Raw genomic sequence first — 26,666 nt, forward strand, 5'->3', positions numbered from 1 at the left:
TCCTAATTGTCCAAAGTACTATTTTTTGAAGTATCACAAAAGAATATAGTAGGTAATGTATATCCTCTTTTGACTTATTTCTTTACAATGCAAGAAAACATTTTGGAAGTTTTGAGAATCTATCTGTGCTTTGTTTTCACATTATTCTCTCTCTGTCTCTCTCTCAATCAATCGATTGCATTTACAATCAATAAAATGTTATTTTGAATCCCGCTTGTAATTGTTTAGGTACATAATACCTTTGCTCGCAACACTACTCTCTCTCTCTCTCTCTCTCTCATTGTATGAAAAAAAACTCAATACCAAGTTATTCTCATTCTAAGTTTGTAGATTTTTATGTGCTCGGTGAGTATCGATTTCCATCCGTGGAAAAGGTCAAACTAGCCTAGTTACCTTAGTGTTTAACAAAAGGTTTCTTTCACCCGCTCATTTTGCTCCTTGGCATTTACAAGCATGGAATTAGGATGCAGTCGCGCCTTCTCTTCGGCACTTGTTGCAGAGAGGCCGCGCTTAGGAAATACCAACTGCCAGTCCTTTACCCTCGTGTCCGCTCAGGTGGGCCCTCTTCAGATAGACGCAGAGAAGGACTTGGAAGGGCAGGTGGTAACGGTAAGCAGCGGCCTTCACATTTTAATTCATTTGCAGAAACAGGCTCCTCATTATTATATCTGCTTGTATAGTGTGTGCCTACGTGCTTGCTTTTGCTGCACGTTTGTTTTTTGTTTTCTTCGGTGTGTGCGTAAGGGCTTGCATGTTTTGCTTGGTTTTGCTGCCTATTTGTTCGCTGGGTGCTTGTTGGTTTTGTGTGGTGTTGGTGGGGGGTGGTTTTTAGTCTGGTCTACAACTTGCCCTTCTCCTATGCGGTTTGCTTTTGTAGGTTGCTCGCGTCTTATAGCCCTGTTGATTTGTTGGCTTTTGGCCAAGACACCATACGAGTGTGGAACCTTGTGTCGGGTGCCCCTTATTTCAGTCAGTTGCTTTTGGGGTAGTACTTATGGCATTTTAAAATCATTATCCAAATTTGTATGGTTACACGACTCCTTTTGGGGCTAGTGCATTTGAAAGCAGAATTACGCCGCTTTGTGTCTCGACTACTTTGAGTTGTTTGTTTTGTTCGTGTGTTGTTGTGAGATTACCGTCGTGTCATTGCATTGGTTACAATGGTATCAAAGCTTCAATCTATTCTTCTTCGACGAAGGATTTGGTCCGACTTTTTGCAACATATGTTATAGATTGCGACAGAGACTCAATTAGGAAAGGTGAAAAAGTCCTGCTTACAATTTTATGGGAAGACAACGCCAATGGTATTAGAGTTTTCAATAACAATATATCAATCGATGAGGAGTTTAATGATTTACTTGACGACTTTCTCACCAAGGATCAAAAGTCTATAGATTTCATTGGCAATTGCAAGCGAGCACTTGTGCGAAGCGATTGATGAAGTTTGTAAGGGATCCGAATTATGCAAAGTATTTGTAGAAACAACCGATCTCGGAATTCTATGGTGTGATAGAAGGCCATCAATTTGCCTCTAAAATCGGCAATGAAAATCAAAGCAAAGCGAAGTCTGTGTAAAAGACTTGGACACTCTTAAGTCAAGATTCTACCGCGACACGACATGAATTCACTTCAAATCGGTTCACAGTTCACAATTGATTCGACACTGCCCGGCGGAGTTTCATGCCTAGAGATATTGGCCCCAAAGACTGGCGTCCCTTTCGGTATTTCTTTTTGTATTAATCTGTTGCACAAAGTACACGGGAGCGGTTGGGTCTCACTCTCAGACTTTGCGTCCAGGTGTTCTAAGAAGTGGGAGCCCAACAACACTTATAAAGAGTTACAAGGGATGCCAAAAGCAGAGCCCAAAGAGCTGTAAATCAAAGGCAATTCAAAATAAATCAACTTATTCCCAAAAGCTGTCCCATAATTTGCGTAAATTTTCAGCCTTGCATTGCGTAGCCAAAAAGCAGTTGTACAGCTCCATAAAACGCGGAATTCCGTACAGCCCATGCCATGTCAGCATTCCAGATTTTGCGGAGGTCCGTACTGAGGCCACGTTAGCCTGCCACGTGTCACACCGAGGATCTGCTGCCATGTCAGCTTTTCAGCCAGCCCTAGCAGGAGAGTGTGTACCATGGGCAGCCACGTCACTTGTTTGTGACATACCCCCCTCTTGAAAGCATTGTTATTGCCCTCGATAACGCCTGCAAAACAGATAGAAGCCATAAACTGTCTTAGCAGACACTGATTGTTAGTTCCGACGTACTAGGAACACACATCTAGCGCATGTACCAATCGACAGTCACATCACATGACATCACAGACATCACTTGACATCACATGACAAATCACATTCTAAAATTCATTCGGATCTTAGACCATGATCTATCGGCAACGTATTTAGCAATCGTATCTAGATCCACTTGGGACCTCATAGATGCCCGATTGACTAATCCTTATTGCAACCATGTCTATCGAGATCGTTCAGACCGAAATGCTGCATGTAAGGTGCAGCGGAAGTGAATGTTGAACTTTGCTCAAGGTGAGTGCTTCGAACTGTGCTCAAGGTTCCTTTTACTTATGGAAGGGAGAGCCTTCCGTTCTTTAATGAGAGAGTGCAATGGCCATTGTGAATGGAAGTGCACGAGACTGAGAATAGAGAAGAGAAATACGACATCAGAGACGTAAAACCCTCCTTCGAAGGCCCCATCGAGAGTGGTCTACTATTGATTGCACAATCTGGTACAAGATGCTGAATGCAAATCTAATGGGCTATGCCGATGTCGAGGGAGTGGACGACGAGGATGATGCTAAGGCTGAAAACTGAGTGCTTGATGAATTTGCGAGAGATCGAAGTCGTCGGGCTGATCTGCTACTGTTTTGCTTGCTAAAGTGTTCGCTGAAATTGTTGCTTGCTCTGCTGTCCAAAAACGCTAAGATTGCTGAAAATCTACTGATGCGAAACGCTGGTTCGGTTGAGTGGAAAATGCTAAGTTTGCGGTCCTTTATCTGCTGACGAAACGTTGCTATGCTGGCCTTTCAAAAACGCTGGTTTGAGCTTGTCAAAAACACAGGTTCATGGCTGCAAAAACGCTGTGATGTTGGCTGTTTTGTCGCTGATCTTGCTCACCAAAACGTTGTCCAAAAGGTGCAAAGAAAATGTTGTTTTGCAGGGCTTCACAAGTGCTGATGGCTGAGGGTATGGGCGATGAAGATGGCTGCTGAAAACGCCAGGCTGAGGCTGATCAAAACGCTGGCATAAGGGGGTTCTATTCTTGCTGAGAGGGAGAGGGAGACGCATGTTGCAAGGGGGCCTTGCTTGTGCACTTTCCTCTTCTCCCGATAGTGCTAGCCGTAGGTTGCTTATCTATTATCTTAGCAAAATTGCCCTACCTAGTTTTCAACAAAAGTCACTTAAAATAATAAGTGAAAAATGTCAAAAATAGGGAAAATAGATTTAATGCACTGGAAAATTCCCTTGATGGATTCTGATGGGAATGCTGATGATCATGCTGTGTGCAACCAGAGGATATGCATCTACTCTAAGTGACTGGTCATGCACGGTCTGCGAACACTCACAAAAGTGCCAGATCACTGCCTATTCTAGACTGACTTGATTGAACTGAACCCTGGTCATGCTGTAGCTTGTCCACGGACACATAGGGTTGGATGTGTCACGTGACATCCCCTCCTTTTCAAAGTGAGGTACTGGTACCGAACTGTATGGCATCGAGGGAGATCGCCAACAACATTCGGAATCCTCGAAAGGACTCTTCGCCAGCCCACTTTGATGTGTGGGTCGTACGATACTTGAACTTCATAAAGGTTTGCAAAGTCTTCTTCTTTGGGCCGCACCGAAAGCGACACAAAGTCATCTTCAATGCTTCCACTTCGTCTAGAGTCTTGCTTCTACCTTCTTCAAGAATTTCCGAGGCTGAAAATTCTTGAAACCACTTTCAACACAAAACATGAACATACCCATTCCATGTAAAGTGACTGGAAAAATTATAGTCTTCCTAAAAGACTGTGCATGCAATGTAGATGAACATAGAGACGGAGTGCCAGACCGTTCATCAAACACACGCAAACAATGGATTCGAAACTTGTCTTTCTGATCTAAATCAATCAACTGTGGCAAAACACAATGGAAATGCCTATGCTTGATGCTCAATCTTTCTTGTGCTCTTTCGGATACTGTGTCATACCAAGGAAGAGACATGGAATGTGAATGCCTTGAATGCAAACATTTCATCTTTTCATGAGAAATCCGCATACATCCTTGCTCATCCATGAGTGAATCGTGGTCAACGTACAATATGGCATGCCTATGAAAAGGGATCACAAAAGGACGGTGACTAAAATACAAGAAAGCATCACGAATGAAACACTCAAACAATGCGTGCCGACTAATCATTCGAACACATAATACTTCCTGTGGGAGTTCTTTGGACCTCGACTCGAGAGCCAAGATCGGTTCTTCGTGATCGAATATGCAATGAGGTTAGCTTCACTAGACAAAGTATCAACTAAACCATCATCCTGTGAACAATCACATCATTATCTTGCAAATCATCATGCTCGTGAATAATCACATCTTGATAATGCAAATCATCATGCTCGTGATCATCATGCTTATCATTATCATGCAATTCCTGTGTGTCATGCTTTGGAGAAGAAGAGACCGAGAGAGTCTCCTTTCCCTGTGTCACAAGACGGGCACCACGTGCCAATAGAAAAGAACAGACTGAACAGACTTTTATCACTTCAATAACAACTGAACTGAAAGAGACAGAGACGACACGCGACACGAAGTGGTGGAATTCCACCCCAGAGAGTATTGGCCCCAAACGTTGGCGCCCCTTTCGGTATTTCTTTATATTGCATCAACACAGTGCAAGCTGATACTCTAGACTCTGCACCTTCTCCAGGAAGCATGCTAGAGAATGAGCCCTAACCTCATATTTAAAGGCCCTTGGCCTGAAAAGCAATTACAGTAAAAAGCCTTTAAAACTCAAAAGCTTCTAGTCCAAAAAGCAATGCCAAAAGCTGCCAGCGTAATTTACGGAAATCCGTACAGCCTACCACGTCATCAACCAACGCAAAACGCAGAAATCTGTATAGCCTGCCACGTCATCATGCTAGCTCAATTTTCGGAAATCTGCCACGTCATCAGTTTTTGTGTGTATGCGGGTCCTGCTTTATTTTAATCCTTTATGTCACTTGGGGCCCCATCGGACGGGGTCCCCATAAGTTGGTAGGACTTCTTCTTTTGTTACTTGTTCTTCTTAGGGTTTAGGCCCCTCGACCGGCTTCTGTAAGTTGACTCCATTCTTTAGGCTTTGACACGTCAGTAGTTAGTTACACCTTGAATCTCTTGCATCTGTGCTTGCACTTGAGAAAAGAATAGGAACAAGGCGGCTTTCTTTTCGTTGTGCTCACGCTCTATGGCTGCTATTCTTTCTTCGTTTTCACGGGCTATGGCTGCCATTCTTTCTTTGTGTTCGGGGGCTATTTCTGCATTTCTTTCTTGGTGTTCGCGCTCCATTTTGGCTCTTCTTTCTTTGCTCTTGCGATCCATTTTTGCTTTTCTTTCTGCTCTGCTTTCTTCGCGTTCCAACTTCCTGTCCATAAACAACTGCTTCAACTCCTCCATAGGAGTTAGTGCAATCCTTGGCGTAGATGGGGAAGGGGGAGGGTAAGAGAAACCTCCTTGTGGGGAAAATTCTTCTTCGCCAACTCCATGCTCATCACCTTCATGCAAAGTATTCATACCGCTTCAGGTGATGACCATCTGCTGAAGTTTTGGGTTCTTAAGTTCACGAGGAACTTGGGTTCTTGCGGGTCTTGGGTTCTTGAGTTCTTGGGGTTCTTGAATCTTGAGGTTCTTGAGGATCTTGAGGTTCTTCTTTAGCTTGCAATCTGTTTTAGAGAAGGATCTTCTCTTCACCCGAGTTATGCTCTTTTCCGCGGGCGCACCCCTTGGCGGCCTTGCGCTCACACCAAGGTTGCTTTTTCCCAGTGAAAAGAGACACAAGGGGAGGCTGAACAAGCCCTTGTTTCTTGGGTTTCTTGTCACTCTTCAAAAACACGATTAGAAATCGACACGTCCAAGAGAACTTGGGTTATGTGCGACTGCAACAAGCAAAAGAAATTCTTGTGGTTCTTTCCTTAAGTGATACAGAACACTGTCAAAGCTCTGATACCAATGTAAGGTGCAGCGGAAGTGAATGTTGAACTTTGCTCAAGATGAGTGCTCCAAACTGTGCTCAAGGTTCCTTTTACTTATGGAAGGGAGAGCCTTCCGTTCTTTAATGAGAGAGTGCAATGGACACAAACAAAGTGAATGGACACTGTGAATGGAAGTGCATGAGACTAAGAAATAGAGAAGAGAAATACGACACCAGAGACGTTGTAAAACCCTCCTCCGAAGGCCCCACTCTCGATGGCAAGAGTGGTCTACTATTGATTGCACAATCTGGTACAAGATGCTGAATGCATGTAAGGTGCAGCGGAATGAATGTTTGAACTTTGCTCAAGATGAGTGCTCCGAACTGTGCTCAAGGTTCCTTCTACTTACGGAAGGGAGAGCCTTCCGTTCCTTTAGTGAGAGAGTGCAATGGACACAAACAAAGTGGATGAAGACTGTGAATGAAGGTGTATGAGACTGAGAGATAGAGAGAGAAGAGAATACGACACCAGAGACGTAAAACCCTCCTCCGAAGGCCCCACTCTCGTTGGCGAGAGTGGTCTACGATTGATTGCACAAACTGTTACAAAGTGAATGCATGTGACTGATGCAAGTCTAGGCTAGATCGATGTTGACGACGGGGATGTTAGGTGCAGCGGAATGAATGTTGTATTTTCTCAAGATTAGTGATCATTATTGCCCAAGGTTCCTTTTAGTTCTTACGGAAGGAGAGAGCCTTCCGTCTTGTAGAGTGCTGTGATCACGAACAAAGTGAGTGGATATTGTGCGTGCAAATGAATGAGACTGAGAGAAGGAGAGAGAAGAGATACGACACCGAGAGGTTGTAAAACCCTCCTCCGAAGGCCCCACTCTCGTCGGCGAGAGTGGTCTACTTTGATTGCACAAAGGTGTACAATGCGAATGCAATGGACTGATGCAATGGGACTATGCCGATGACGACGACGATGGTGACGACGTCGATTTGATGGCTGAAATCTGAGTTCTCCTAATCGTTGAATTTCGGGACTGTTTCGGTGGCTGAAAATGACTGTTTTGGCTGCGTTTTCTTGGCTGAAAAATGAGGTTTCTCAGGGTTGAAAACTGATGGTCTTTACGGGCTGAATCTGCTACCCTTTAGGTGAATAATGCCGGTCTTAATTTGCTGTTGAAATCCAAAAACGCCAGGGGCTGAAATTGGTCCTTCTGTCGCCGGGGTTCTGCAAATGCAAAAACGCTAGGCTGATCTGCTGTGTCGTGATGATGCCGGGGCTGATCTGTTGTGCACAAATCGCCAAGGCTGATCTGATGCAAAAACGCTAGGTCTTCTGTGTAGAAAATGCCAGAGTAGTCGCTGGGGTTGGTCTTGCTGAGAAGTTGCCTGTTGAGCAAGGTGCTCCTACTGCCTCTTCTGCCAGAAAGTGCTAACTTGGGTTTGCTTATATAGAAACTTAGCAAAATTGCCCTACCTACTTTTTTTGGAAAGTCACTTAAAAATAATAAGTGAAAATCCCAATAAATAGGAAAATAGGCTAAATGCACTAGAAAATTCCCCTAACTGATGCTAATGGATTATGATGGGAATTCCGATGATCATGCTGTATGCAACCGGAGGATATGCATCTATGCTAAGTGATTGGGCATGCACGGTCTACGAATAGACTCACAAAAGTGCCAGATCATTGCTAATCTAAACTGATTGAACTGACTGAACCCTGCTGTGGTGTAGCTTGTCCACGGACACATAGGGTTGGGATGTGTCACGTGACATCCCCTCCTTTTCAAAGTGAGGTACTGGTACCGAACTGTATGGCGTCGAGGGAGATCGCCAACAGCATCCGGAATCTTGGAAGGGACTCTTCGCCGTCCCACTCTGCTGTGTGGGTCGAGCGGTACTTGAACTTCATAAAGATATGCAACGCTCGCTTCTTTGGGCCGCGCCGAAAGTGACAAAGTCTTATGAATCTCCTTTCTTGCTTCAACTTCGTCTAGAGTCCTGCTTCTTCCATCGTCAAGAATCTCCATGGTTGAAAATTCCTGAAACCATCTCCAACACAAAACCATGAACATACCCATTCCATGTAAAGTGAAGGAAAAAAATCGTGTCGGCTCTAAAGACTGTGTATACAATGTAGATGAACATAGAGACGGAGTGACAACCCGTTAATCAAACACATGCAAACAATGCGCTCGAATCTTTTCTGTTTGATCAAAATCAATCAACTGTGGCAAATCACAATGGAAATGCCCGTGCTTGGTGCTCATACAATCATGTGATCTTTCGGAAACTGTGTCATGCGAAGGAAGAGACATGGAATGTGACTTCCTTACATACAAACTTTTCAGCTTTTCATGAACAATCCGCATACATTCGTGCTCATCCATGAGAGAAACGTGCTCAACATACAGTATGTCATGCCTAGGAAAAGGGATCACATAACGATGCTGACTAAAATACAGGAAACCTTCACGAATGAAACACTCGAACAATGCGTGCGTATCAATCATGCGAACACATAATACTTCTTGTGAGGGTTCCTTGGACCAAGGCTCGAGAGCCAAGATCTCTTCTTCCGGATCTATCGAATCTTCTTGTGGGGGATCTGTGGACCTCGACTCGAAAGCAAAGATCAATTCTTGGGGATTGATCGAATCTACAACGAGGTTAGCTTCGCTAGAAAAAGCATCAACTAACACATCATCCTTGTGAACAATCACATCTTGTTCATGCAATTCATCATGCTTGTCTTTATCATCCAAATCATCATGCAAATCATGGTCAATCAAATCATCATGCTTAGCAATATCATTCAAATCATCACGCTTATCTTTGTCATCCAAATCATCATCATGCTTCAAACAATCATGCAAATCCTGTGTATCATGTGATGGAGAAGAAGAGACTGAGAGAGTCTCCTTTTTCCGAATCTCTTGCATCGGTGTCGACACTTGAGAAAAGAGTCGCAACATCTCTTGCATTCGTGCTTTGTTCTCGCGATAAAATTCTGCTTGTCTTGCTTTGTTCTCTCGATCAAATTCTGCTTCTCTTGCTTTGGCTTCCAAGCGTGCTTGCTCGTTCTCACGCGCTATGGCTGCCATTCTTTCTTGGTACTTACGCTCGATGGTTGCGATTCTTTCTTCGCTTTCTAACTTCCTGTCCATCATCCTTTTGTCGAAAGCCTCCATAGGAGTTAGTGCAATCCTTGTCGTAGATGGGGAAGGGTCAGAAAAACCTCCCGGTGTGGGAAATTCTTCTTCGCCTCTCTCATGCTCATCACCTCCAAGCGAAGTATCCATTCCGCTTCGAGTGATGACCATTCTGCAATCGTGGGTTCTTGTAGGTTCTTGTGTTCTTAAGTCCACGAGGAACTTGGGTTCTTGAGGATCTTGGGTTCTGAAGTTCACGAGGAACTTGGGTTCTTGGGGGTCTTGGGTTCTTGCGGTTCTTGAGGTTTTCTTTCGCTTGCAAATCGCGTTGGAGAAGGATCTTCTCTTCACCCGAGTTCTACCCTTTCCTGCGGGCGCACCCCCTTGGCGGCCTTGCGCTCACACCAAGGTTGCTTTTTCCCACCTCACGTCGATTGGCCGGCCGCTAAGTGCACGGTCCGCTCTCAATGAGTGAAAACAGACACAAAGGGAGGCTGGACAAGCCCTTCTTTCTTGGGATTCTTGTCACTCTTCAACAAAACACGATTAGGAATCGCCACGCTCAAGTAAACTTGGGTTCGTGCGTTGTCTTGTGGTTCTTTCCTTGAGTAATGCAGAACACTTCCAAAGCTCTGATACCAATGTTAGGTGCAGCGGAATGAATGTTGTATTTTCTCAAGATTAGTGATCTTTATTGCTCAAGGTTCCTTTTAGTTCTTAGGGAAGGAGAGAGCCTTCCGTCTTGTAGAGTGCTGAGATCACGAACAAAGTGAGTGGATATTGTGCGTGCAAATGAATGAGACTGAGAGAAGGAGAGAGAAGAAATACGACACCGAGAGGTTGTAAAACCCTCCTCCGAAGGCCCCACTCTCGTCGGCGAGAGTGGTCTACTTTGATTGCACAAAGGTGTACAATGCGAATGCAATGGACTGATGCAATGGGACTATGCCGATGACGACGACGATGGTGACGACATCGATTTGATGGCTGAAATCTGAGTTCTTCTAATCGTTGAATTTCGGGACTGTTTCGGTGGCTGAAAATGACTGTTTTGGCTGCGTTTTCTTGGCTGAAAAATGAGGTTTCTTAGGGTTGAAAACTGATGGTCTTTACGGGCTGAATTTGCTACCCTTTAGGTGAATAATGCCGGTCTTAATTTGCTGTTGAAATCCAAAAACGCCAGGGGCTGAAATTGGTCCTTCTGTCGCCGGGGTTCTGCAAATGCAAAAACGCTAGGCTGATCTGCTGTGTCGTGATGACGCCGGGGCTGATCTGCTGAGCACAAATCGCCAAGGCTGATCTAATGCAAAAACACTAGGTCTTCTGTGGAGAAAACGCCAGAGTAGTCGCGGGGGTTGGTCTTGCTGAGAAGTTACCTGTTGAGCAAGGTGCTCCTGCTGCCTCTTCTACCAGAAAGTGCTAACTTGGGTTTGCTTATAGAGAAACTTAGCAAAATTGCCCTACCTACTTTTTTTGGAAAGTCACTTAAAAATAATAAGTGAAAATCCCAATAAATAGGAAAATAGGCTAAATGCACTAGAAAATTCCCCTAACTGATGCTAATGGATTATGATGGGAATTCCGATGATCATGCTGTATGCAACCGGAGGATATGCATCTATGCTAAGTGATTGGGCATGCACGGTCTACGAATAGACTCACAAAAGTGCCAGATCATTGCTAATCTAAACTGATTGAACTGACTGAACCCTGCTGTGGTGTAGCTTGTCCACGGACACATAGGGTTGGGATGTGTCACGTGACAGGGGATAACAAGACCGATCTAAGGGCTGAAAACTGATGCTGTTGTACTGCTGTCCAAAGATGCTACTGGCTGAAATCTGATGTCTATCTGCTGCTGTCCCAAAAACGCTAATGGCTGAAAATCTCTGGAACCAAAAATGCTACTGTGGGCTGATCGTTGCGACTGAAATCTGCTGGTCTTTAGGTGGTCAAAGGCTGAAAATTGTTGGTGCTTTATCTGCTGAAAACGCCATGCAAAAAGGGGGCGATTTGGGGTTCTGGAAATTCTAGGGGCTGAGGTTGTCTGGCGATGGATGATTGATGAAAAACGCCAATGCTTGGGAAGGCTATGGCGAGGGTGACTTGCTGAAAACGCCAAGGGCTGAAGCTGTATGGTGATAGGTGCTTGCTAATGAAAACGCTAGGTGAAGGTGAGGTTCTTGCTTGGAACACGCCACCAAGGGGGTCTTGTTGAGAAGTTGCCTGATGAGCAAGGTGCTCCTGCTGCCTCTTCTGCCAATTAGTGCTAGCCTGGGTTTGCTTATATACAAACTTACTCAATTTGCCCTACCTACTTTCCAACAAAAGTCACTTAAATTAATAAGTGAAAAATGTCAAAAATAGGGAAAATAGGCTAAATGCACTGGAAAATTCCCCTGAAGGATTCTGATGGGAATGCTTATGATCATGTTGTGTGCAACCAGAGGATATGCATCTACACTAAGTGCTTGGGCATACACGGTCTGCGAACAGACTCACAAAAGTGCCAGAACACTTCTGAATCTAGACTGACTGAACCCTTGTCGTGCTGTAGCTTGTCCACGGACACATAGGGTTGGATGTGTCACGTGACAATGCACATCTAATGGGCTATGTCGATGTCGACAGAGTGGACGACGAGGACGATGCTAAGGCTGAAAACTGAGTGCTTGATGAATCTGCGAGAGATCGAAGTCGTCGGGCTGATCTGCTACTGTTTTGTTTGCTAAAGTGCCCGCTGAAATTGCTGCTTGCTCTGCTGTCCAAAAACGTTAAGATTGCTGAAAATCTGCTGATGCGAAACGCTGGTTTGGCTGAGTGGAAAACGCTAAGTTTGCGGTCCTTTATCTGCCGACGAAACGTTGCTATGCTGGCCTTCCAAAAACGCTGGTTTGAGCTTGTAAAAAACGCAGGTTCATGGCTGCAAAAACGTTGTGATGCTGGTTGTTTTGTCGCTGATCTTGCTCACCAAAACGCTGTCCAAAAGGTGCAAAGAAAACGCTGTTTTGCAGGGCTTCACAAGCTCTCATGGCTGAGGGTATGGGCGGTATGGGTGATGAAGATGGCTGCTGAAAACGCCAGGCTGAGGCTGATCAAAACGCTGGCATAAGGGGCTTCTATTCTTGCTGAAAGGGAGAGGGAGACACCTGCTGCAAGGGGGCCTTGCTTGTGCACTTTCCTCCTCTTCTCCCGATAGTGCTAGCTTATCTATTATCTTAGCAAAATTGCCGTACCTGGTTCCCAACAAAAGTCACTTAAAATAATAAGTGAAAAATGTCAAAAATAGGGAAAATAGGTTTAACGCACTGGAAAATTCCCCTGATGGATTCTGATGGGAATGCTGATGATCATGCTGTGTGCAACCAGAGGATATGCATCTACTCTAAGTGACTGGTCATGCACGGTCTGCGAACAGACTCACAAAAGTGCCAGATCACTTCCTATTCTAGACTGACTTGACTGAACTGAACCCTGGTCATGCTGTAGCTTGTCCATGGACACATAGGATTGGATGTGTCACTTGACACTGCAGTCATTTTGTCTATCTGTTCCTGCACTTAAACAAGTCAAGAACAAATCAGTATCATATTATCGGGAATTCCAGTTTATAAAGTCATTACAGCAGAATACTGTCAGCTCACAGTATCCCTGAAACTCAAAGAGACATTAGTTACTTTAGTATCAAAAATCGAGGCAATCTGTTGACAAAGGAGCGGAGCAACTCCCCTCTTGTGCATACCCGTTGCACTAGATTCCGCCCAAGCTGAGTTCGGGGTTTCATTTAGAATAGACTATGCTAATTCAAATGCTTCAAGGTAGGGGTATCTGCTAGGTCCTCTCCTTCATCCACTTCGCATCCAATGCAGGATAGTTCTTGAATTTAACCAAGAACCGCCTTATCGTTGGCTCGTCCTAGATATCGGACTCTCTGCCGACGTGGCAGGGAGGTCCGTCCACCGGCAACCGGCTCCTTTTAAAAAGGATTACACTCCCCCCCCCCCGTTTAAACGACATCCCTTTGAACACGGGTTGGGAACAGACCCTAGTGGCTATGCTAGTGGTTGAGCATCAGCCTCTCACGGCAGGCGTCTGAGTTCAAACCTCATGGGTGTTCAATGACCTTTTTTGATTGAGCATTTGGCCTTTTTTGCAAACCAAGGCGCTCGGGAAAAAAACGAAGTGTCGAAATTGACTTGCTGAACCGGCCCAGCAAGTCAACACGCACGCCACTTGGACGACTCTCAAGGGTGCCACATTCTTGAGAGTCCGATATTTAGAGAGAGCCCTTATCGCTTTACCGTTAATCTTTCTGTCTTTATGTGCCAATATCTGTTCTGGAACAAGGATCTCCTCGTTTTCTTCCACTTCGGGTTGCTCATCAGGCTCCCCATCTTTGGGCACATCGCCTTTAAAAGGCTTCAAGAGACTCACATGAAAAGCATTGTGAATTCTCCAAGTATCGGGCAGCTTCAGTCTAAAGGAGACATCATTTATCTTTTTGGAAATCTGGAAAGGTCCGTAGTATCGCATACTAAGCTTTGGAAAAAGCCTCTCCTTTGCCTTTTTCTTTCTCAGGCGTGCCTTCTCAAAACGTAAGAGCACCCAATCGTTCTCCTTCAATTTCAAATCGTGACGATGGCGATCTGCTGCGTTTTTCTGTCTTTCTTGAGATTTTTGCAAAGCCTCGCGTACCTTGGCAAAAGCCGTGTCCAAGTCATGCGTGTACTCATCGGCTTCAAAAATCTTATCTTTCGTGCTTAGGAAGGGTGGAACCTTCGTAGCATGTTCAATAATCTCAAATGGCGCCTTCCCCATCAAAGAGTGTATTGTGTTATTGTAGGCAAATTCCACCAAAGGTAAATACTTTTCCCATTGAGTCTTCTGATCCGAGATGTAAGACTTCAATAAATCTAGTACCACTGAATTAGCAATCTCTGATTGCTCGTCAGTCTACGTGTGGAACGATGACGAGAAGTGCAACCGCGTGCCAATGTTCTCCCAAATAGTCTTCCAAAACAAACTCGTGAATGTGGGTCCCTGTCGGAGACAATCGTCTTGGGCATGCCATGTAATCTGAAGATCTGGGCCACAAACAATCGTGCCCACGTTGTGTTTTCGGGAGATCAAAAATGAAATCCATTGTAATACTTTTCCAGGGGTGGGTCCCCACGACAAAGGCAGTCACCTCTGTGGGTCCCCACGACAAAGGGACTCCTTTCTGTGTCAACATAGGCAAAGGGATAAGCAACCTCTGCAAACTTTCTGATGAATCGCCTGTAGTACGAACACAAGCCCAAGAAGCTTCTAACTTCATGGACATTCTTCAAATTGGGCCAATCACGGATAGTTTCTATCTTGGCCGGGTCCATCTGCCTGCTCTGCTGAGACAATGTGTCCCAAAAAGTGTATCTCTGGGCTCGGCTCACACGGTCAGGTGGCCGGTTCGGTGGTGTATTTCCAGGTATCAGATCAATGATATGATCCTCAGTATGAGCTGGTGGCAATTCGCTTGGCAGGCCCTGTGAAAAGCAATCGGCATGGAGAAAAATTGTGGCATTCTTTATTCAGGTCGAAACATATTCGACCTTCAATCATCATTCAGTTCTCTCTAGAAAATCGAGTAAAGAAACTGAAGTTCATCAAGTACAATCTCTGTGCCTTTCATTTGTCAAAGTCGCTTTCTTGGCCCGATAGTCAACCACGGCGTTGTTCTCGTGGTACCAAGGGAGTTCGATCAGGACGTCACAACCTCCCAAGGGAATTACGTAGGAGTCCTCGTGCTCTAAACACGCCTGACATTGCAATCGAAGTTTGCCAATGATCGGTGTAATGGCAACATCCCGTCCGGGTGCCGCTAGAACTACCTCCGCCTGTTGCCTCAGCCTCTCGGGCGTAATTCCAAATCGAGCCGCCAAAAGAAGTTGGGCCTTGCCTCCTTCATCAAAGAAAAGAGAGGGCTTCCTGATCTTTCACTTTGCCCTAAAAGCAACAAAGTTTTGTACTTTCATTCATTTGATTCGACTCGGGCCCCATGCAATGTGGTACCAGTTATGCTTTCATCTACCTTTTCTGCCACGTTCCTCAGCTGCTTTCAAACTCTCGGACCTTTCTTCATCCTGTTCATTCGGTGCCTTTTTAGGGCACTTCGCGGAGATGTGCCCAGTTTCCTCGCATCCAAAGCACTTCCCCTCTTTGATATACCTGACCCTCTCTCGAAGAGTGAGCTGGGGTCGTGCGTCCTTTTCTTTCTTTTCTGGGTTACTCTTCTTCTTTCTACTTTCATTGTTAGAAGTATGTTCAGTTCTCTGCGTCATGATCTCATTTGTGGGGTAAGTCAAATTGCTTGAACGAATGGCAAAGCCCCGTTTCGCATGACTCATCAGTTCCTGAATGGAATCTGACTTTTGCTCTAAGCAATGATCTTGGATCTCTGTAGGAAGTCCCAAGGTAAACCGCTCAATCTGTTCTTTGAACGAGATCTTCTTAAATGAAGAAGCTGGTAGAAAAGAGCTCCAGAATCTCTTGCAATATGCGTCCAATGATTCTTTCTTGGTTATCCGAAGATCGTTCCAAGCAGTTCGTATGTCACGTTCGTACTCTCGAGTCAACCATGAAGAAATAAAAAGCCTTTTAAATTTCAGCCATTTAACTGGTGCTTTCTTGTTCATTAGAAGCGTGGACCACCAAGTTCGAGCATTTCCCTTGAAGTAAGAGGTAGCCCTCCGAATCTTGGAGTGCTCTGAGTAACGCCCTCCAGAGAAAGCTATGTCAAACTGTTGTATGAAGGCCAAAGCCTTCGAAGAATCTAGAAATCCAGAAAACGTGTCAAATTTAATTGACTGTCCACCTTCTTTAAACTCTCGGACTTTCTTGCTTTTATCTTCCAAAAAGTCATACTGGTTGGCTTTATAAAAATTCTTATTCCTTGCATAAAATCTACTGTCATCGGAGTCCGAACTGTCCGAAGACGAGTCCTCTGTAAAATTGTCCGAAACTGGGCGAGATTTAGACTTCTTTGCCTTTTTCTTGCCCTTTCCGAAGCTTTGCTTTTTGCTTCGCTTTTTCTCTTTTTTGTCTTCTTCGCTCGAGTCAGAAGAGCTAGAAGAACTGTCAGAAGAAGAAGAAGAAGAACTGGATACTCCTTCAAATCTGACATGCTTTTTTTGCTTTCTTGCCAAGGCAAAAGCAGATTGACGACCCAAATAACCCGGGAAGTCAGTTCCTTTCTTCTGCTTTTTGTTGTGCTTTTCAACTTGGTTATGCACGTCAAAAAGCTGAGAAATTCGTGTATCAACCACCTCTTCTAATTCTTGCTCAGTAAAAATCCTTGGAGTAGAAGGTTTCTTGAGTGCCGATTTGAGGGGTGTTTCTGTGGTTTGCCGCCACTGTGCGTGCACCTCCTCGAAGGATGTTTGGGTCATAAATTTTGCAAATTTCGGGTCCTTCGCAAAATTTAACATCAGTTTTGTTGCATCGTCAATCAATCGTTGACGCTCCATCTCTTCAATCTCCGCCTGAGTAGGCCGAGGCGGGCCATACTCCTCGGAGAATCTTCTTTGTGATCTCTTCCCGCATCTCCGGATGGAGAGGAAGTCGACTGATATCTGTCTGAATCCATAAGTGCCGCATAAAAAGGATCGGATTTTCCGGTAGAAGAGAAATCGGCCGTGCTTTGATACCACTGTAACATACTTGGACACTCCCAGAGATTCTACCGCAACACGACAGGAGTTCACTTCAAAACATTTTACAATTCACAATTGATTCGACACAGCTCGACGGAGTTCAGTGCCTAGAGATATTGGCCCCAAAGATTGGCGCCCCGTTCGGTATTTCTTGTATTAATATGTTGCACAAAGTACACAGGAGTGGTTGAGTCTCACTCTCAGACTCTGCGTCCAGATGCTTTGAGAAGTGGGAGCCCAAAAACACTTATAAAGAGTTACAAGGGATGCCAAAAGCAGAGCCCCAAAAGCTGTAATTTAAAGGCAATTCAAAATAAAGCAACTTGTTCCCAACTTGTTCCGTAATGAGGCTACGTCACCCTGCCATGTGTCACACCGAGGGTCTGCTGCAATGTCAGCATTTCAGCCCAGCCCTAGCAGGAGTGTGTGTGTACATGGGCATCCACGGTATATCTTTAAACTGTGGTCATGGTGGTCTGGTCCCGTGTTAGCTAGACCACCACCCGTATGTCTGCCATGTGTCACTGCTCAGGCGAAAGTCCGTCCAATGTGATTCCTAGCCCAACTGCAACTAACTGCCTGTCCAGTGCCTGTGACAGTGTAGCCTTGCTACACCACTGGATCACGAGCTAGTTCGTCTTCATTCCGTCTTCCGCTGTCGCCTTTGACACAGGGTTCTATAAGTTGTTGGGGGTAGGATTTTTAATCGTAACCTATTTTAATAATTGGGCCACACGACGAGGATTTGGGAGTTGGTGAGGGCTTCCTCTTCTTGTAGCCAGAAGATGCATTAGTTGTGCATGCCTCAAAAGATATTTTTCATTATTTGCTATCTATGGAAGAGGCATGTGTGCTGCCACAAAGGTTTTGACACCATTGGATGATCCATATGGTTGAGTTGTAGCTTCAAAGATGCATGGATGCATGAGGCACGTGTTTGTAAAATGACAATTTTATCGAATAATCCATTCTTCTCACGGGAAAAACCTCAAACATAAACAAGTTCTCTCTTTGGAAAATGAAATTTTGTATAGGGGACGGGTTTTGCGGCTTGCTTTTTTCAGCCTTAGCATGAGTTTTATGTGCATATTTTATTTTCATCGATCTTCAAGTTGTGGTTATGTTTATGTGCTCTGCTTATGATGGTGTCTCTAGTTGTGTAATGCACATCCTCTTTGACTCCCATGGGTCTAATGAGTTGCAATAGTTAGTGACAAAGTTACCTTGAGGGACCACAAGCTTGGAGTATGATCTCCTTGGGATGTGCCAAGAGAGTATGTGGCAGTCGAGTAGCTATCAAGGCTACAAGCGGCACCCATAGGAACCCTAACAATAAAGTCTGTCACACATCGTATCCTAAATATTGCATTATTATCATTCTTATGAGTAAGAAATTTTTGTTCACGTGCTTGTGTGCGCTTGAGATATTCTTTGCTCTTAAAGCCTTTCTATTCTTGATTTTGTATTTGCTCTTTCTGTTCAATCCCTAAATTTGTAACTTCAGATCCACTCAATTTACAAAGGGGTGTGTGGAAGTAAAGTAGAAAAGTTTAGATCTTGGACTTCATTAAGGGCTAGAATGCATAGTTAGCCTCCCCTTCAACTTCAATGTCAAGGTTTGGACGCAAAATTGACATGATGGGTGTATGTTCAATGATTAGCTTACATCTAGTAGGTTACTCATTGCTTAGGGGCAAGCTTGCAATTATCTACGTAAGAGATTAGAAAATCACGATGAAAAACATCACGATCAGAGGAAGATAAGCTATTCCTTCTTGAAGAAACGTTCTTAGAGCAAGATGCTAATTTCAAAGAAGCTTTCTTGAGGACTACAAACTTCCAATGGGTAAAAACACCTTGAACTCCTAAAGACTCCTCAAACTTTACTACAAAACTAGAAATATCTTTCTCTATGGCTTTGAGAAGGCAAGAGTCATTCGAAGAAGGGAGCCTATATTTAGTACCTCTTGCAAAAAGGTCTTTCAAGGAATCCGAACGAAGAATTGAACAGTCCGCAGTAACTACATGACCCAAAGCTCCATTTACGTAAGAAGAAAAGGTCAGCCTTGAACTTTGACTCTTTATGGTTAAAATGTAAGAATGTAGATGTAGACAAAGGAAGAAAGAGATTCACCAAGATTGTAGATGACATTGACATCATATCTTGGTTAGATTTTCTTTTGGACAATTTATATATAACCGTTGGTGACTCTTTTCAAGCAAACAATTGGTATCCCTATGGGCACTAATTGTGCTGTTTTTCTTGCTAATTTCTATCTTTTTACTTATGAGTTTGATTTTATGGAGTGTCTTGTCCTTGCTAACACTTGCTCAATATTTTTGCACAAGTTATGCAATGTAAGATTGTTTGTAGATGATTTTTGTTCCTGACGTTCCTTCTTTTCAAGATTTTATGTACTTGAATTCGAGTTCTGCAGGTGGAGAAATTTATCCTAAGGAGTTTTGTGAACTTAACTTTACCACAAATATCGATTGTTGTGCCTTTTTATACCTTACGATTTTTCAGACTCCCTTGGGATTAGGAGTAGATATCTATGATAAGCGCCTTGAACCAAAATATGCCAATCTAAATATCATCCGTATGCCTCACATTTCTTCGAACATTTCTCTTTTAGCTAAGTACGGTGTCATTTGCTCTCAACTATTTAGATTTTCTCGTCTTTGTTCTGCTAAATCTGCTTTTGTTGTTCAATCATGCCATCTTATTTCTTTACTCGTTGAGAAAGGGTACTCATTCAAAAGAATCATGAAAAACGTTCGTTCATTTTTACATCGTAGTAAGTTTATTTTTAATGTTTCTTCCTTTGGAATGTTTAAGATAATCAGTAGTAAATTCAATAAAAGTGGGGAGTTTAAAAGCCCACTTATTGTTTGACACACTATTTTGTTGTTTTGATCTTTAGCTCTTCTAGTATTTACTCTAGCTTGACAAATGCTAGCCTTTATCATGGCTGAGTATGCCCATCACCTCCTGAGGGTGATAGAAACTCAGCTGGTTGGTTTTGTAGAGTACGTTCAAAGCATGAATGACCTCTATACAAACCTGCAGCTACTCTTGGGCACTGACGACGTGAGTAGGATGTCATAGCTGTTGTCCAAGCTATGCATGATAAAGGTGATAATCTTATTCCTGTTTGGACAAGCAACGAAGTTGAGGTCACATATTGTCAAGTTTGGATCTTTGCTCTTCGTAGGTTTGTAGTAGTATTGATTTTTCGATTTATTTAGCTTACGTTAGGACTTAAGAATTTGTTTCTTTAGAAGTTGTTGTGTGAAGTTTGATTTCTATGATTAAGTTTTTAATACGTCTTATCCTTTTTTGGTTAAAGTTGAGTACTTGTTTTAAGTTTTAACCAAGTAAGATGCGTCAACTTATTTTGCGCATGCCTCTTCTAAAACATTTTCAAGTTAATAATGTTTTGTTTTATCTAGTTTTGTTTCGTAGCAAATAAAGTGATTTAGTTTTTTTTTTTTTTTTCCTTGTGTCCCTTGCTTTCATAGTTTTATGAGTGCTTCATTCCCTCTTATAATTCGTGAGTTCAGACTATTCTGAACTTATGAAAGTATATAGATTTCCTTTTGAGAGTAAAGAGACGCTTATGTACAAGCATCATGTACCATCCTAGGTAATGGCTGATTTTGAAACCACTTCACTGCCTTATATAACAAGTACCTTTTAATCCTGGTTTTTGGTATGTGAACAAACTTATTGGCACAAGTCAAAGATCTTTTGTGCTTTTGCTCCAGTCTTTTTGGCACTATCTGCCATGTGCTCCAATGTCAGTTTTTGAAGATCAAGCCTATGTGTTCTGCATGTCTCCATGGGGAGGATTGCTGTAGGTGTCAGTCTTTATCAACCTACATAAGCATTTTCTTATATCTACTTGAAACGAACATGTTTTGTGCAGGTTCTGGGTCTTGGAGTTTCCGGAAGAGCTGCAGTAAAGTTGGCTCTTGCTAGAGGAGCCCATGTTGTTGCAATTGACAAAAATAAGCACATTCCTGCACTGCAGGTTAACATGTTATCACTTGTGATGGTTATTGTCGTGCTTTTTTCCTGGTTTGTTTGTTTTTTGAATGGAAAGTATTGATTGTTTGTTCAACATTTATTTAAACTATGGCATGAACTGAGCATCAGATTTATGTTGCTTAAGCCTTTGTTTTTAAATGTGCACCATGAAGGTATTAAAAGAGCAGTATCAGTTTCTTCCGTTCCTATACTGGGGTAGCAATTGTTTTTAATGATTCTTCAATGATTTTCTTAATGTTTCACGAAGCATTGGATGGCCATGCCTGAGTTAACAGCAAAGGGGGCAGCACGCTACTATGGCCCTACCATTGGCTATATGAAAAATGCAAACAGTGTGGTGATTCAGACAGAGGGAGGGTGGCCTTATGTACGCTCTCCCTGAGACTTTTCTATGCAGACTTGGAGTCAGGAGTTAGATGTATGGGTGTGAGCTGATCAGCAGCCTCACCCTTAGGTTTCTTTGAAGAGCTTGGTATTTTGGTTTCTTTGAGAAGAATTCAGTGCCTTTGTTTGAGATGATGAAAGATCTGATCCACACTCTGCATGGGCAATATGACTGGCTCTAGGGAAGCCCTGACACTATGTAGAGTGCTGCCATTTATCAGTCTCTATCAAGCAAGGCCTTCCCCACCATGGAGCAAGGCTCTATTTGCTAGCACGACAGACCACTTCTCAGGCTATTTCCTGGTCCCATGATATAAAATAGCCCTTCGAGCTTCACCTTTTTGCCTGGAAGAGTCTCCACATTTCATCCCTCCCTCTTTTTTTTTTTTTCCGAGAAAAAGATCCTTCTATTAGTTAATGAAAGCTGCCCGTAGGGCTACAACCACCTCTGCAAGAGAGGGCTACAACAAACATGATGGGGAGACTCTCCGAATGAAAGAACAACATATATACAATGAGGCTAAATCAAGGGATGGGAGGAGGGAAGAGCCACACAGGTGGTCGGTAGTGCCGTCTGAGCACACCCTGGACAATGGTATAGAAAGGCCCAGGGCGCCAGAGTCGAAGGAAAGCCTCGCGGCGCTCCCGCATGCGGTCGGAGCTGCCTTGTAGTCCCTCAAGCTGTCCTCTGAGAGTATGGATCAGCTCTAGCCAAAAGTCACGAACAGTCTCTGCTAGTGGCACAGAGCGGGCCTCAAAAATGTGGAAACAGCGGGCCCGCCAGATGAACCACAGTGTAAGGCCACTGATGAGCTCCCAACACTCCTCTCTCTCACTGCACCGCTCCTGTGGAGTAAGCTCTATATAGCAGGCTGGAGTGTAGGACGCCCCCCCTGTATCACTGTCATCCTGCTAGTGGAAGATAGCTCAAACTGAAGTGCCTGGCCCGTGAGAGTGGACCAAGCCGTTGCCCCCCAAGTGTACTGTCTAGCCGTGGAGAGAGTAGGCATCAGCCGAAGAACTTGTAGCCACACCTGCTGGGCCGAGGGACAGTCCCAAAGACAATGACGTTGACTCTCCACCAACCGGTCACAAGCTGCACATGCGGCCGAGAGACCACTATGCACAAGCCAGCTCCCTACTGCTGTAGCTCTGTGTGCAACCAGCCACTGAAACAAACTGACGTGCCTCGGCTGTCTGGAGTCCCACAGCCTCTGCCAAAAGGCTGCCAAGAACTCGACTGTGAGGCCCTCCTCCTGCCAATGACGTGCTGCAGCGGGGCGGGCCTCTCTCTGTGCTGCAAGTATATGACGTCCAAGCCGAACAGTGTACTGAAAGAAGGGGACTCCTGGGTGGTCTGCAGAAGAGAAGGGGTCCCTCCATAGCCACTCACCAAGATCCCACTGTACTCGTGCCAGTGGACAACACTCCCAAGCCCATAGCCTCCAGTGTCCAGTCTCAAGAGCTGCTGGGTCAGGGTCTATGACGCAAGTCCTCCCACAGATGCCCACAACTCAGATCCTCTGAAAACAGCACTCTGCTACCTGCGGGGCCTCTACTGCAACTCGTTGTAATCGTCCCCCACCCTGGAGCTCGAAGAACAGGGCTGGAACAGTCTCTGAGCAGGCCCTGACTGAAATGAGAACCTCTAGTTGTGTGAAGGCTCCCATCCACCGGGGTGCTACTGGCTCGAGAGGCGTGAGCCACTCAGCTGGAACTGACATGAGATGTCCTGACACATGCTCTGCGCCCCTCTCATGCCCTGCAGCTGGAAACCCTGCACCTCCTCTGACAAACCTGCGAACTCTAGCCAGTCACCTAGAGAGCGCGCTGGACCTACTGCCATGGGACCCCAAGAAACATGAGGCCGACTACCAACCAAGTGGCCTCTCTGAGTGCTAACCATGGGGTTCTAGACGAGGGGCTTCCGTAGGCGCTCCTCCGTGCACATCGGCTGTCGCTGCTCCAGGCCACGCCGTAAGAGCTTCCAAGACCGAAGCAAACTCACAGCGAAGCGGTCCTCTAGTCTCCTGCTCAAACCAACTCGGCACATCTCTGTAAAGATCCATTCGGTCGAAGGTTGCCAAGGGCCTCCTGACTGAGGCACCTTGGCACAAAGCCTCTGGAACAAGAACTCCTTCGAGGGCTCCTCACCTGGAAGAAGTCCTCTGACTATGAACTTCCCTAGAAGGGCTCTGCTCTGCTGTGCTGGATCAATGATCCCAAGCCCTCCCTGAGAACAAGGAAGCGTGATGACCGACCAAGCCACCTTGGCTTGGGCCATCTGAGTGTCACGTCCTGACCAAAGGAAGTTCCTGATCAGCCTCTCTACCTGGCTGATACAAGAACTCGAGAAGATCCAGCAGGAAGTGATGTACCACATAGTCGCCAACAGCACGTGGTTGGCAACTACTACTCTACCAGCCAGCGAAAGTCGTGTTGAGCTCTAATGTAACAGCTTTCTCTTGATGGACAGGAGAAGAGGAGCAATCTGCTGCTCGGGAGACAAGTCCAAACCAACCTGACAACCCAAGAACCGAACTGCAGTCCTTGGGGGAATCCACCTGAAACCCTCTCCTGGCATCCAATCTGGCATAGGAGCACTACCAACCGAGAAAGCCACTGTCTTTCTCCAGTTGATCAATGCGCCCGATGCACAACAGAAGGTCTCCAGAGCCTGCTCACATCTGTGAAGATTGGCCTCTTGGCCATCTAAGTACGAGGCTGAGTCATTGGCAAACTCAGCGTCCAGTAGCTCCTCTCCCCGAATAGGGAGTGCTAAGCCCTGAAGACCAACCTGCTGTGACACCAAAAATCTGCTCATCACCTCCGCATAGAACATAAAGAGAAAGGGGGCAAGAGGACAACCCTGTCTGACTGAGCGTGTGAGCATGAAGCGCTCACCTCTCCCCCAAAAGCACCTGACTGTGAGCCTGTCTGTACAAAGTTGACACCCCTTTGATCCAAGCATCTGAGAAGCCCATCCTGTGGAGAGTGCCCTCTAGAAAGTCCCAGTCAACTCGGTCGTATGCCTTCTCAAAATCGAGAAGAAGTATCACAAGGTCCTCACCACGGAGCCGTGCCAGGGCAGAAGCTTCCTAGAAAGTAAAGATGTTGTCAAGGATACTACGTTCCTTGACAGAACCTGTCTGAGTCCCATGTATAAGGCTCTCTAAAAGTGGTTGAATCCTCAAACTTAGAGCTTTGACAAGAATTTTGTAGGCTGAGTTGAGGATGGTGATGGGGCGCCACTGTCGAATCTCATCCAAGGAGCCACCCTCCTTGGGAATGAGGTAGATCAGGCCCTCACTCATGCTGTCAGGCATCACTCCTGTGTGCAAAATGTACTGAAAAGCACTACAAAGATCTGGGCCAAGCAGGTCCCAATACTCCAAGAAAAAGCTGGGAGTCAACCCATCCTCACCTGGACAGCTACCCCGAGGGAGGGCCCTAAGAGCTGTGTGCAGCTCCTTAAGCTGAAGTGGCATCTCTAGCCTCTGGCGCATCTCCTCTGTCACAAGACATGGCATCTGTGCCCAAACCTGCTCCCTGCATGCATCCTGCCGCTCTGACTGAGGCTCAGCCGACAGTAACTCACGGTAAAAGTCAGTAGCAACTGCACGCATATCCTCGGGCTCACAAGCAACTGACCCATCGGGCCTCCTCAACTGAATGACCTTGGCATGCGAGTGTTGAGGTCCCACTGTCTCAAAAAAGGCACCAGTCACTCTGTCACCCACCTGAGTCCACTGAGATGCCTGTCGGTGAAAGGAAAACTCATGTCGCCTCTCCTCTGTGCTAGCAAGCTCCTGTCGAGCCTGCTGTAACTGCTCCTCCAACCATGGACTGTCTGGATGCTGCTCTTGCATCCTCTGTAGTGAAGCAATGCCTCGTCTGAGACGCTGCTCCGCCTCCCTCGTTGCAGCCCGGCGAGCCAGAGACTCCTGAAGAAAAAAGTGGCTAAGCTGAGCTAGGCCTGAGGCCACTCTGTCTGCAGGTGAGACCTGGCTGTCCATGCCCTCTGTCCAGAGAGCCTCTACCCTCTCTCTGAGTGCTGAGTCCAACAAGACCCTCTCTGGGATGTGAAGCATCGTGCTCCCACTCCTCTGCCTGTTTGCCAACGTGAGGATCACTGGAGCATGGTCCGAGAAGGAAGTCCCTGCTAGGGTGCCCACTGAACCCCCCAAGTCACTGAAGTGGTCACTAGTGTAGAAGCGATCTATCCGTGATAGATTCACTCCTCCCACTCTGCGGTCCGATCTAGAGAAGGCAAGATTGTCTGGGGGCCTCACAAAACCAAAGTGCTGCCATGTATCCGAGACCCTCAAAGTCATACAAAACCTCTCCCAAGCTGCCAACTCGACTCCATGCACAGTAGCATGGCTGCGACCAATCCTGTCAGAAGGGTCCTCCAACATGTTGAAGTCCCCTCCTATACACCAATGATCGGCCTGCGGCAAAGACTCAACAATCTGTGACCAATACTCTGCACGAGCACTCGCCACATTGGGCGCATAGATGTTTAGAAAGCCCACAAGGCCACTCTGAACCTGCATAGTAATCCACTGAGCCCTGCCTGGCACAATAATCCCTCTGCCCACAATGGCCTGCTGCAATGAGTCCGCAATAGTCATACATACCCCACCCTGGATGCCTCCAGGTCCAAAAGCAGCTGACCAAAAGGTATCATAACGTCCACGCAAAATCTGACCACATTGTCGAATGCGGCTCTCACACAGATGGTGCTCTTGAAGCATAAGGAGATCAATCTCTCGTCCCACAAGGCAACGCTGAAGCTCCTGACGCAATCGGCCCCGCCGTCGCTGAAACTGGGGCCCACCTAGTCCTTGCACGTTCCATGAGACGATCCTCATGGAGAGCGAGAGAGAACAGAGGCTGCCGTAGCAGCAAGACGGACTATCTTCGAGGCAGGCTTGGATGGGGAGTAATCCGCATCCGAGCGTCCTCTAGATAGGTGTGACTGCAGTGAGTGCCTAGCCCAAGCCCAAGTAGAGCGAGCTGTGCGTAACGCAACCTCCTCTGTCCAGGAGTCCTCATGAATGTATACATAGCAAGGCAAATACTGCGTATCAGCAAAGAAGTACACCAGAATGTGCCTACATCCTGCTGAGTCTGGGGGTGTCTCCGCAAACTTGGCCAATGGCCACAAAGTCTGTAGCATATCTGTAACTACAAGTTCTCCCATATGGTG

At 45.6% G+C, this 26,666-nt stretch overlaps 1 protein-coding gene across 3 annotated transcripts in view; it reads left to right on the forward strand.

The window, feature by feature from the left end:
- Positions 1-416: 416 nt before the first annotated feature.
- The window catches only part of LOC147442263 (uncharacterized), a 47,553-nt gene continuing 21,303 nt past the window's right edge, over positions 417-26,666 (forward strand). The window contains exons 1-2 of one of the 3 annotated variants that reach the window (XM_086528490.1): positions 417-609; positions 20,949-21,053. In XM_086528490.1, coding sequence (XP_086384616.1) covers positions 454-609; positions 20,949-21,053 — 261 coding nt within the window. In that variant the 5' untranslated portion in view covers positions 417-453. The remainder of the gene's footprint in view (positions 610-20,948; positions 21,054-26,666) is intronic. The other 2 variants (XM_086528491.1, XM_086528489.1) reach the window with 2 other exon arrangements.

The sequence above is a fragment of the Adiantum capillus-veneris genome, chromosome 14 (genome assembly GCF_014529385.1).
Source record: "Adiantum capillus-veneris isolate H3 chromosome 14, ASM1452938v2, whole genome shotgun sequence".
Lineage (NCBI taxonomy): Eukaryota > Viridiplantae > Streptophyta > Polypodiopsida > Polypodiales > Pteridaceae > Adiantum > Adiantum capillus-veneris.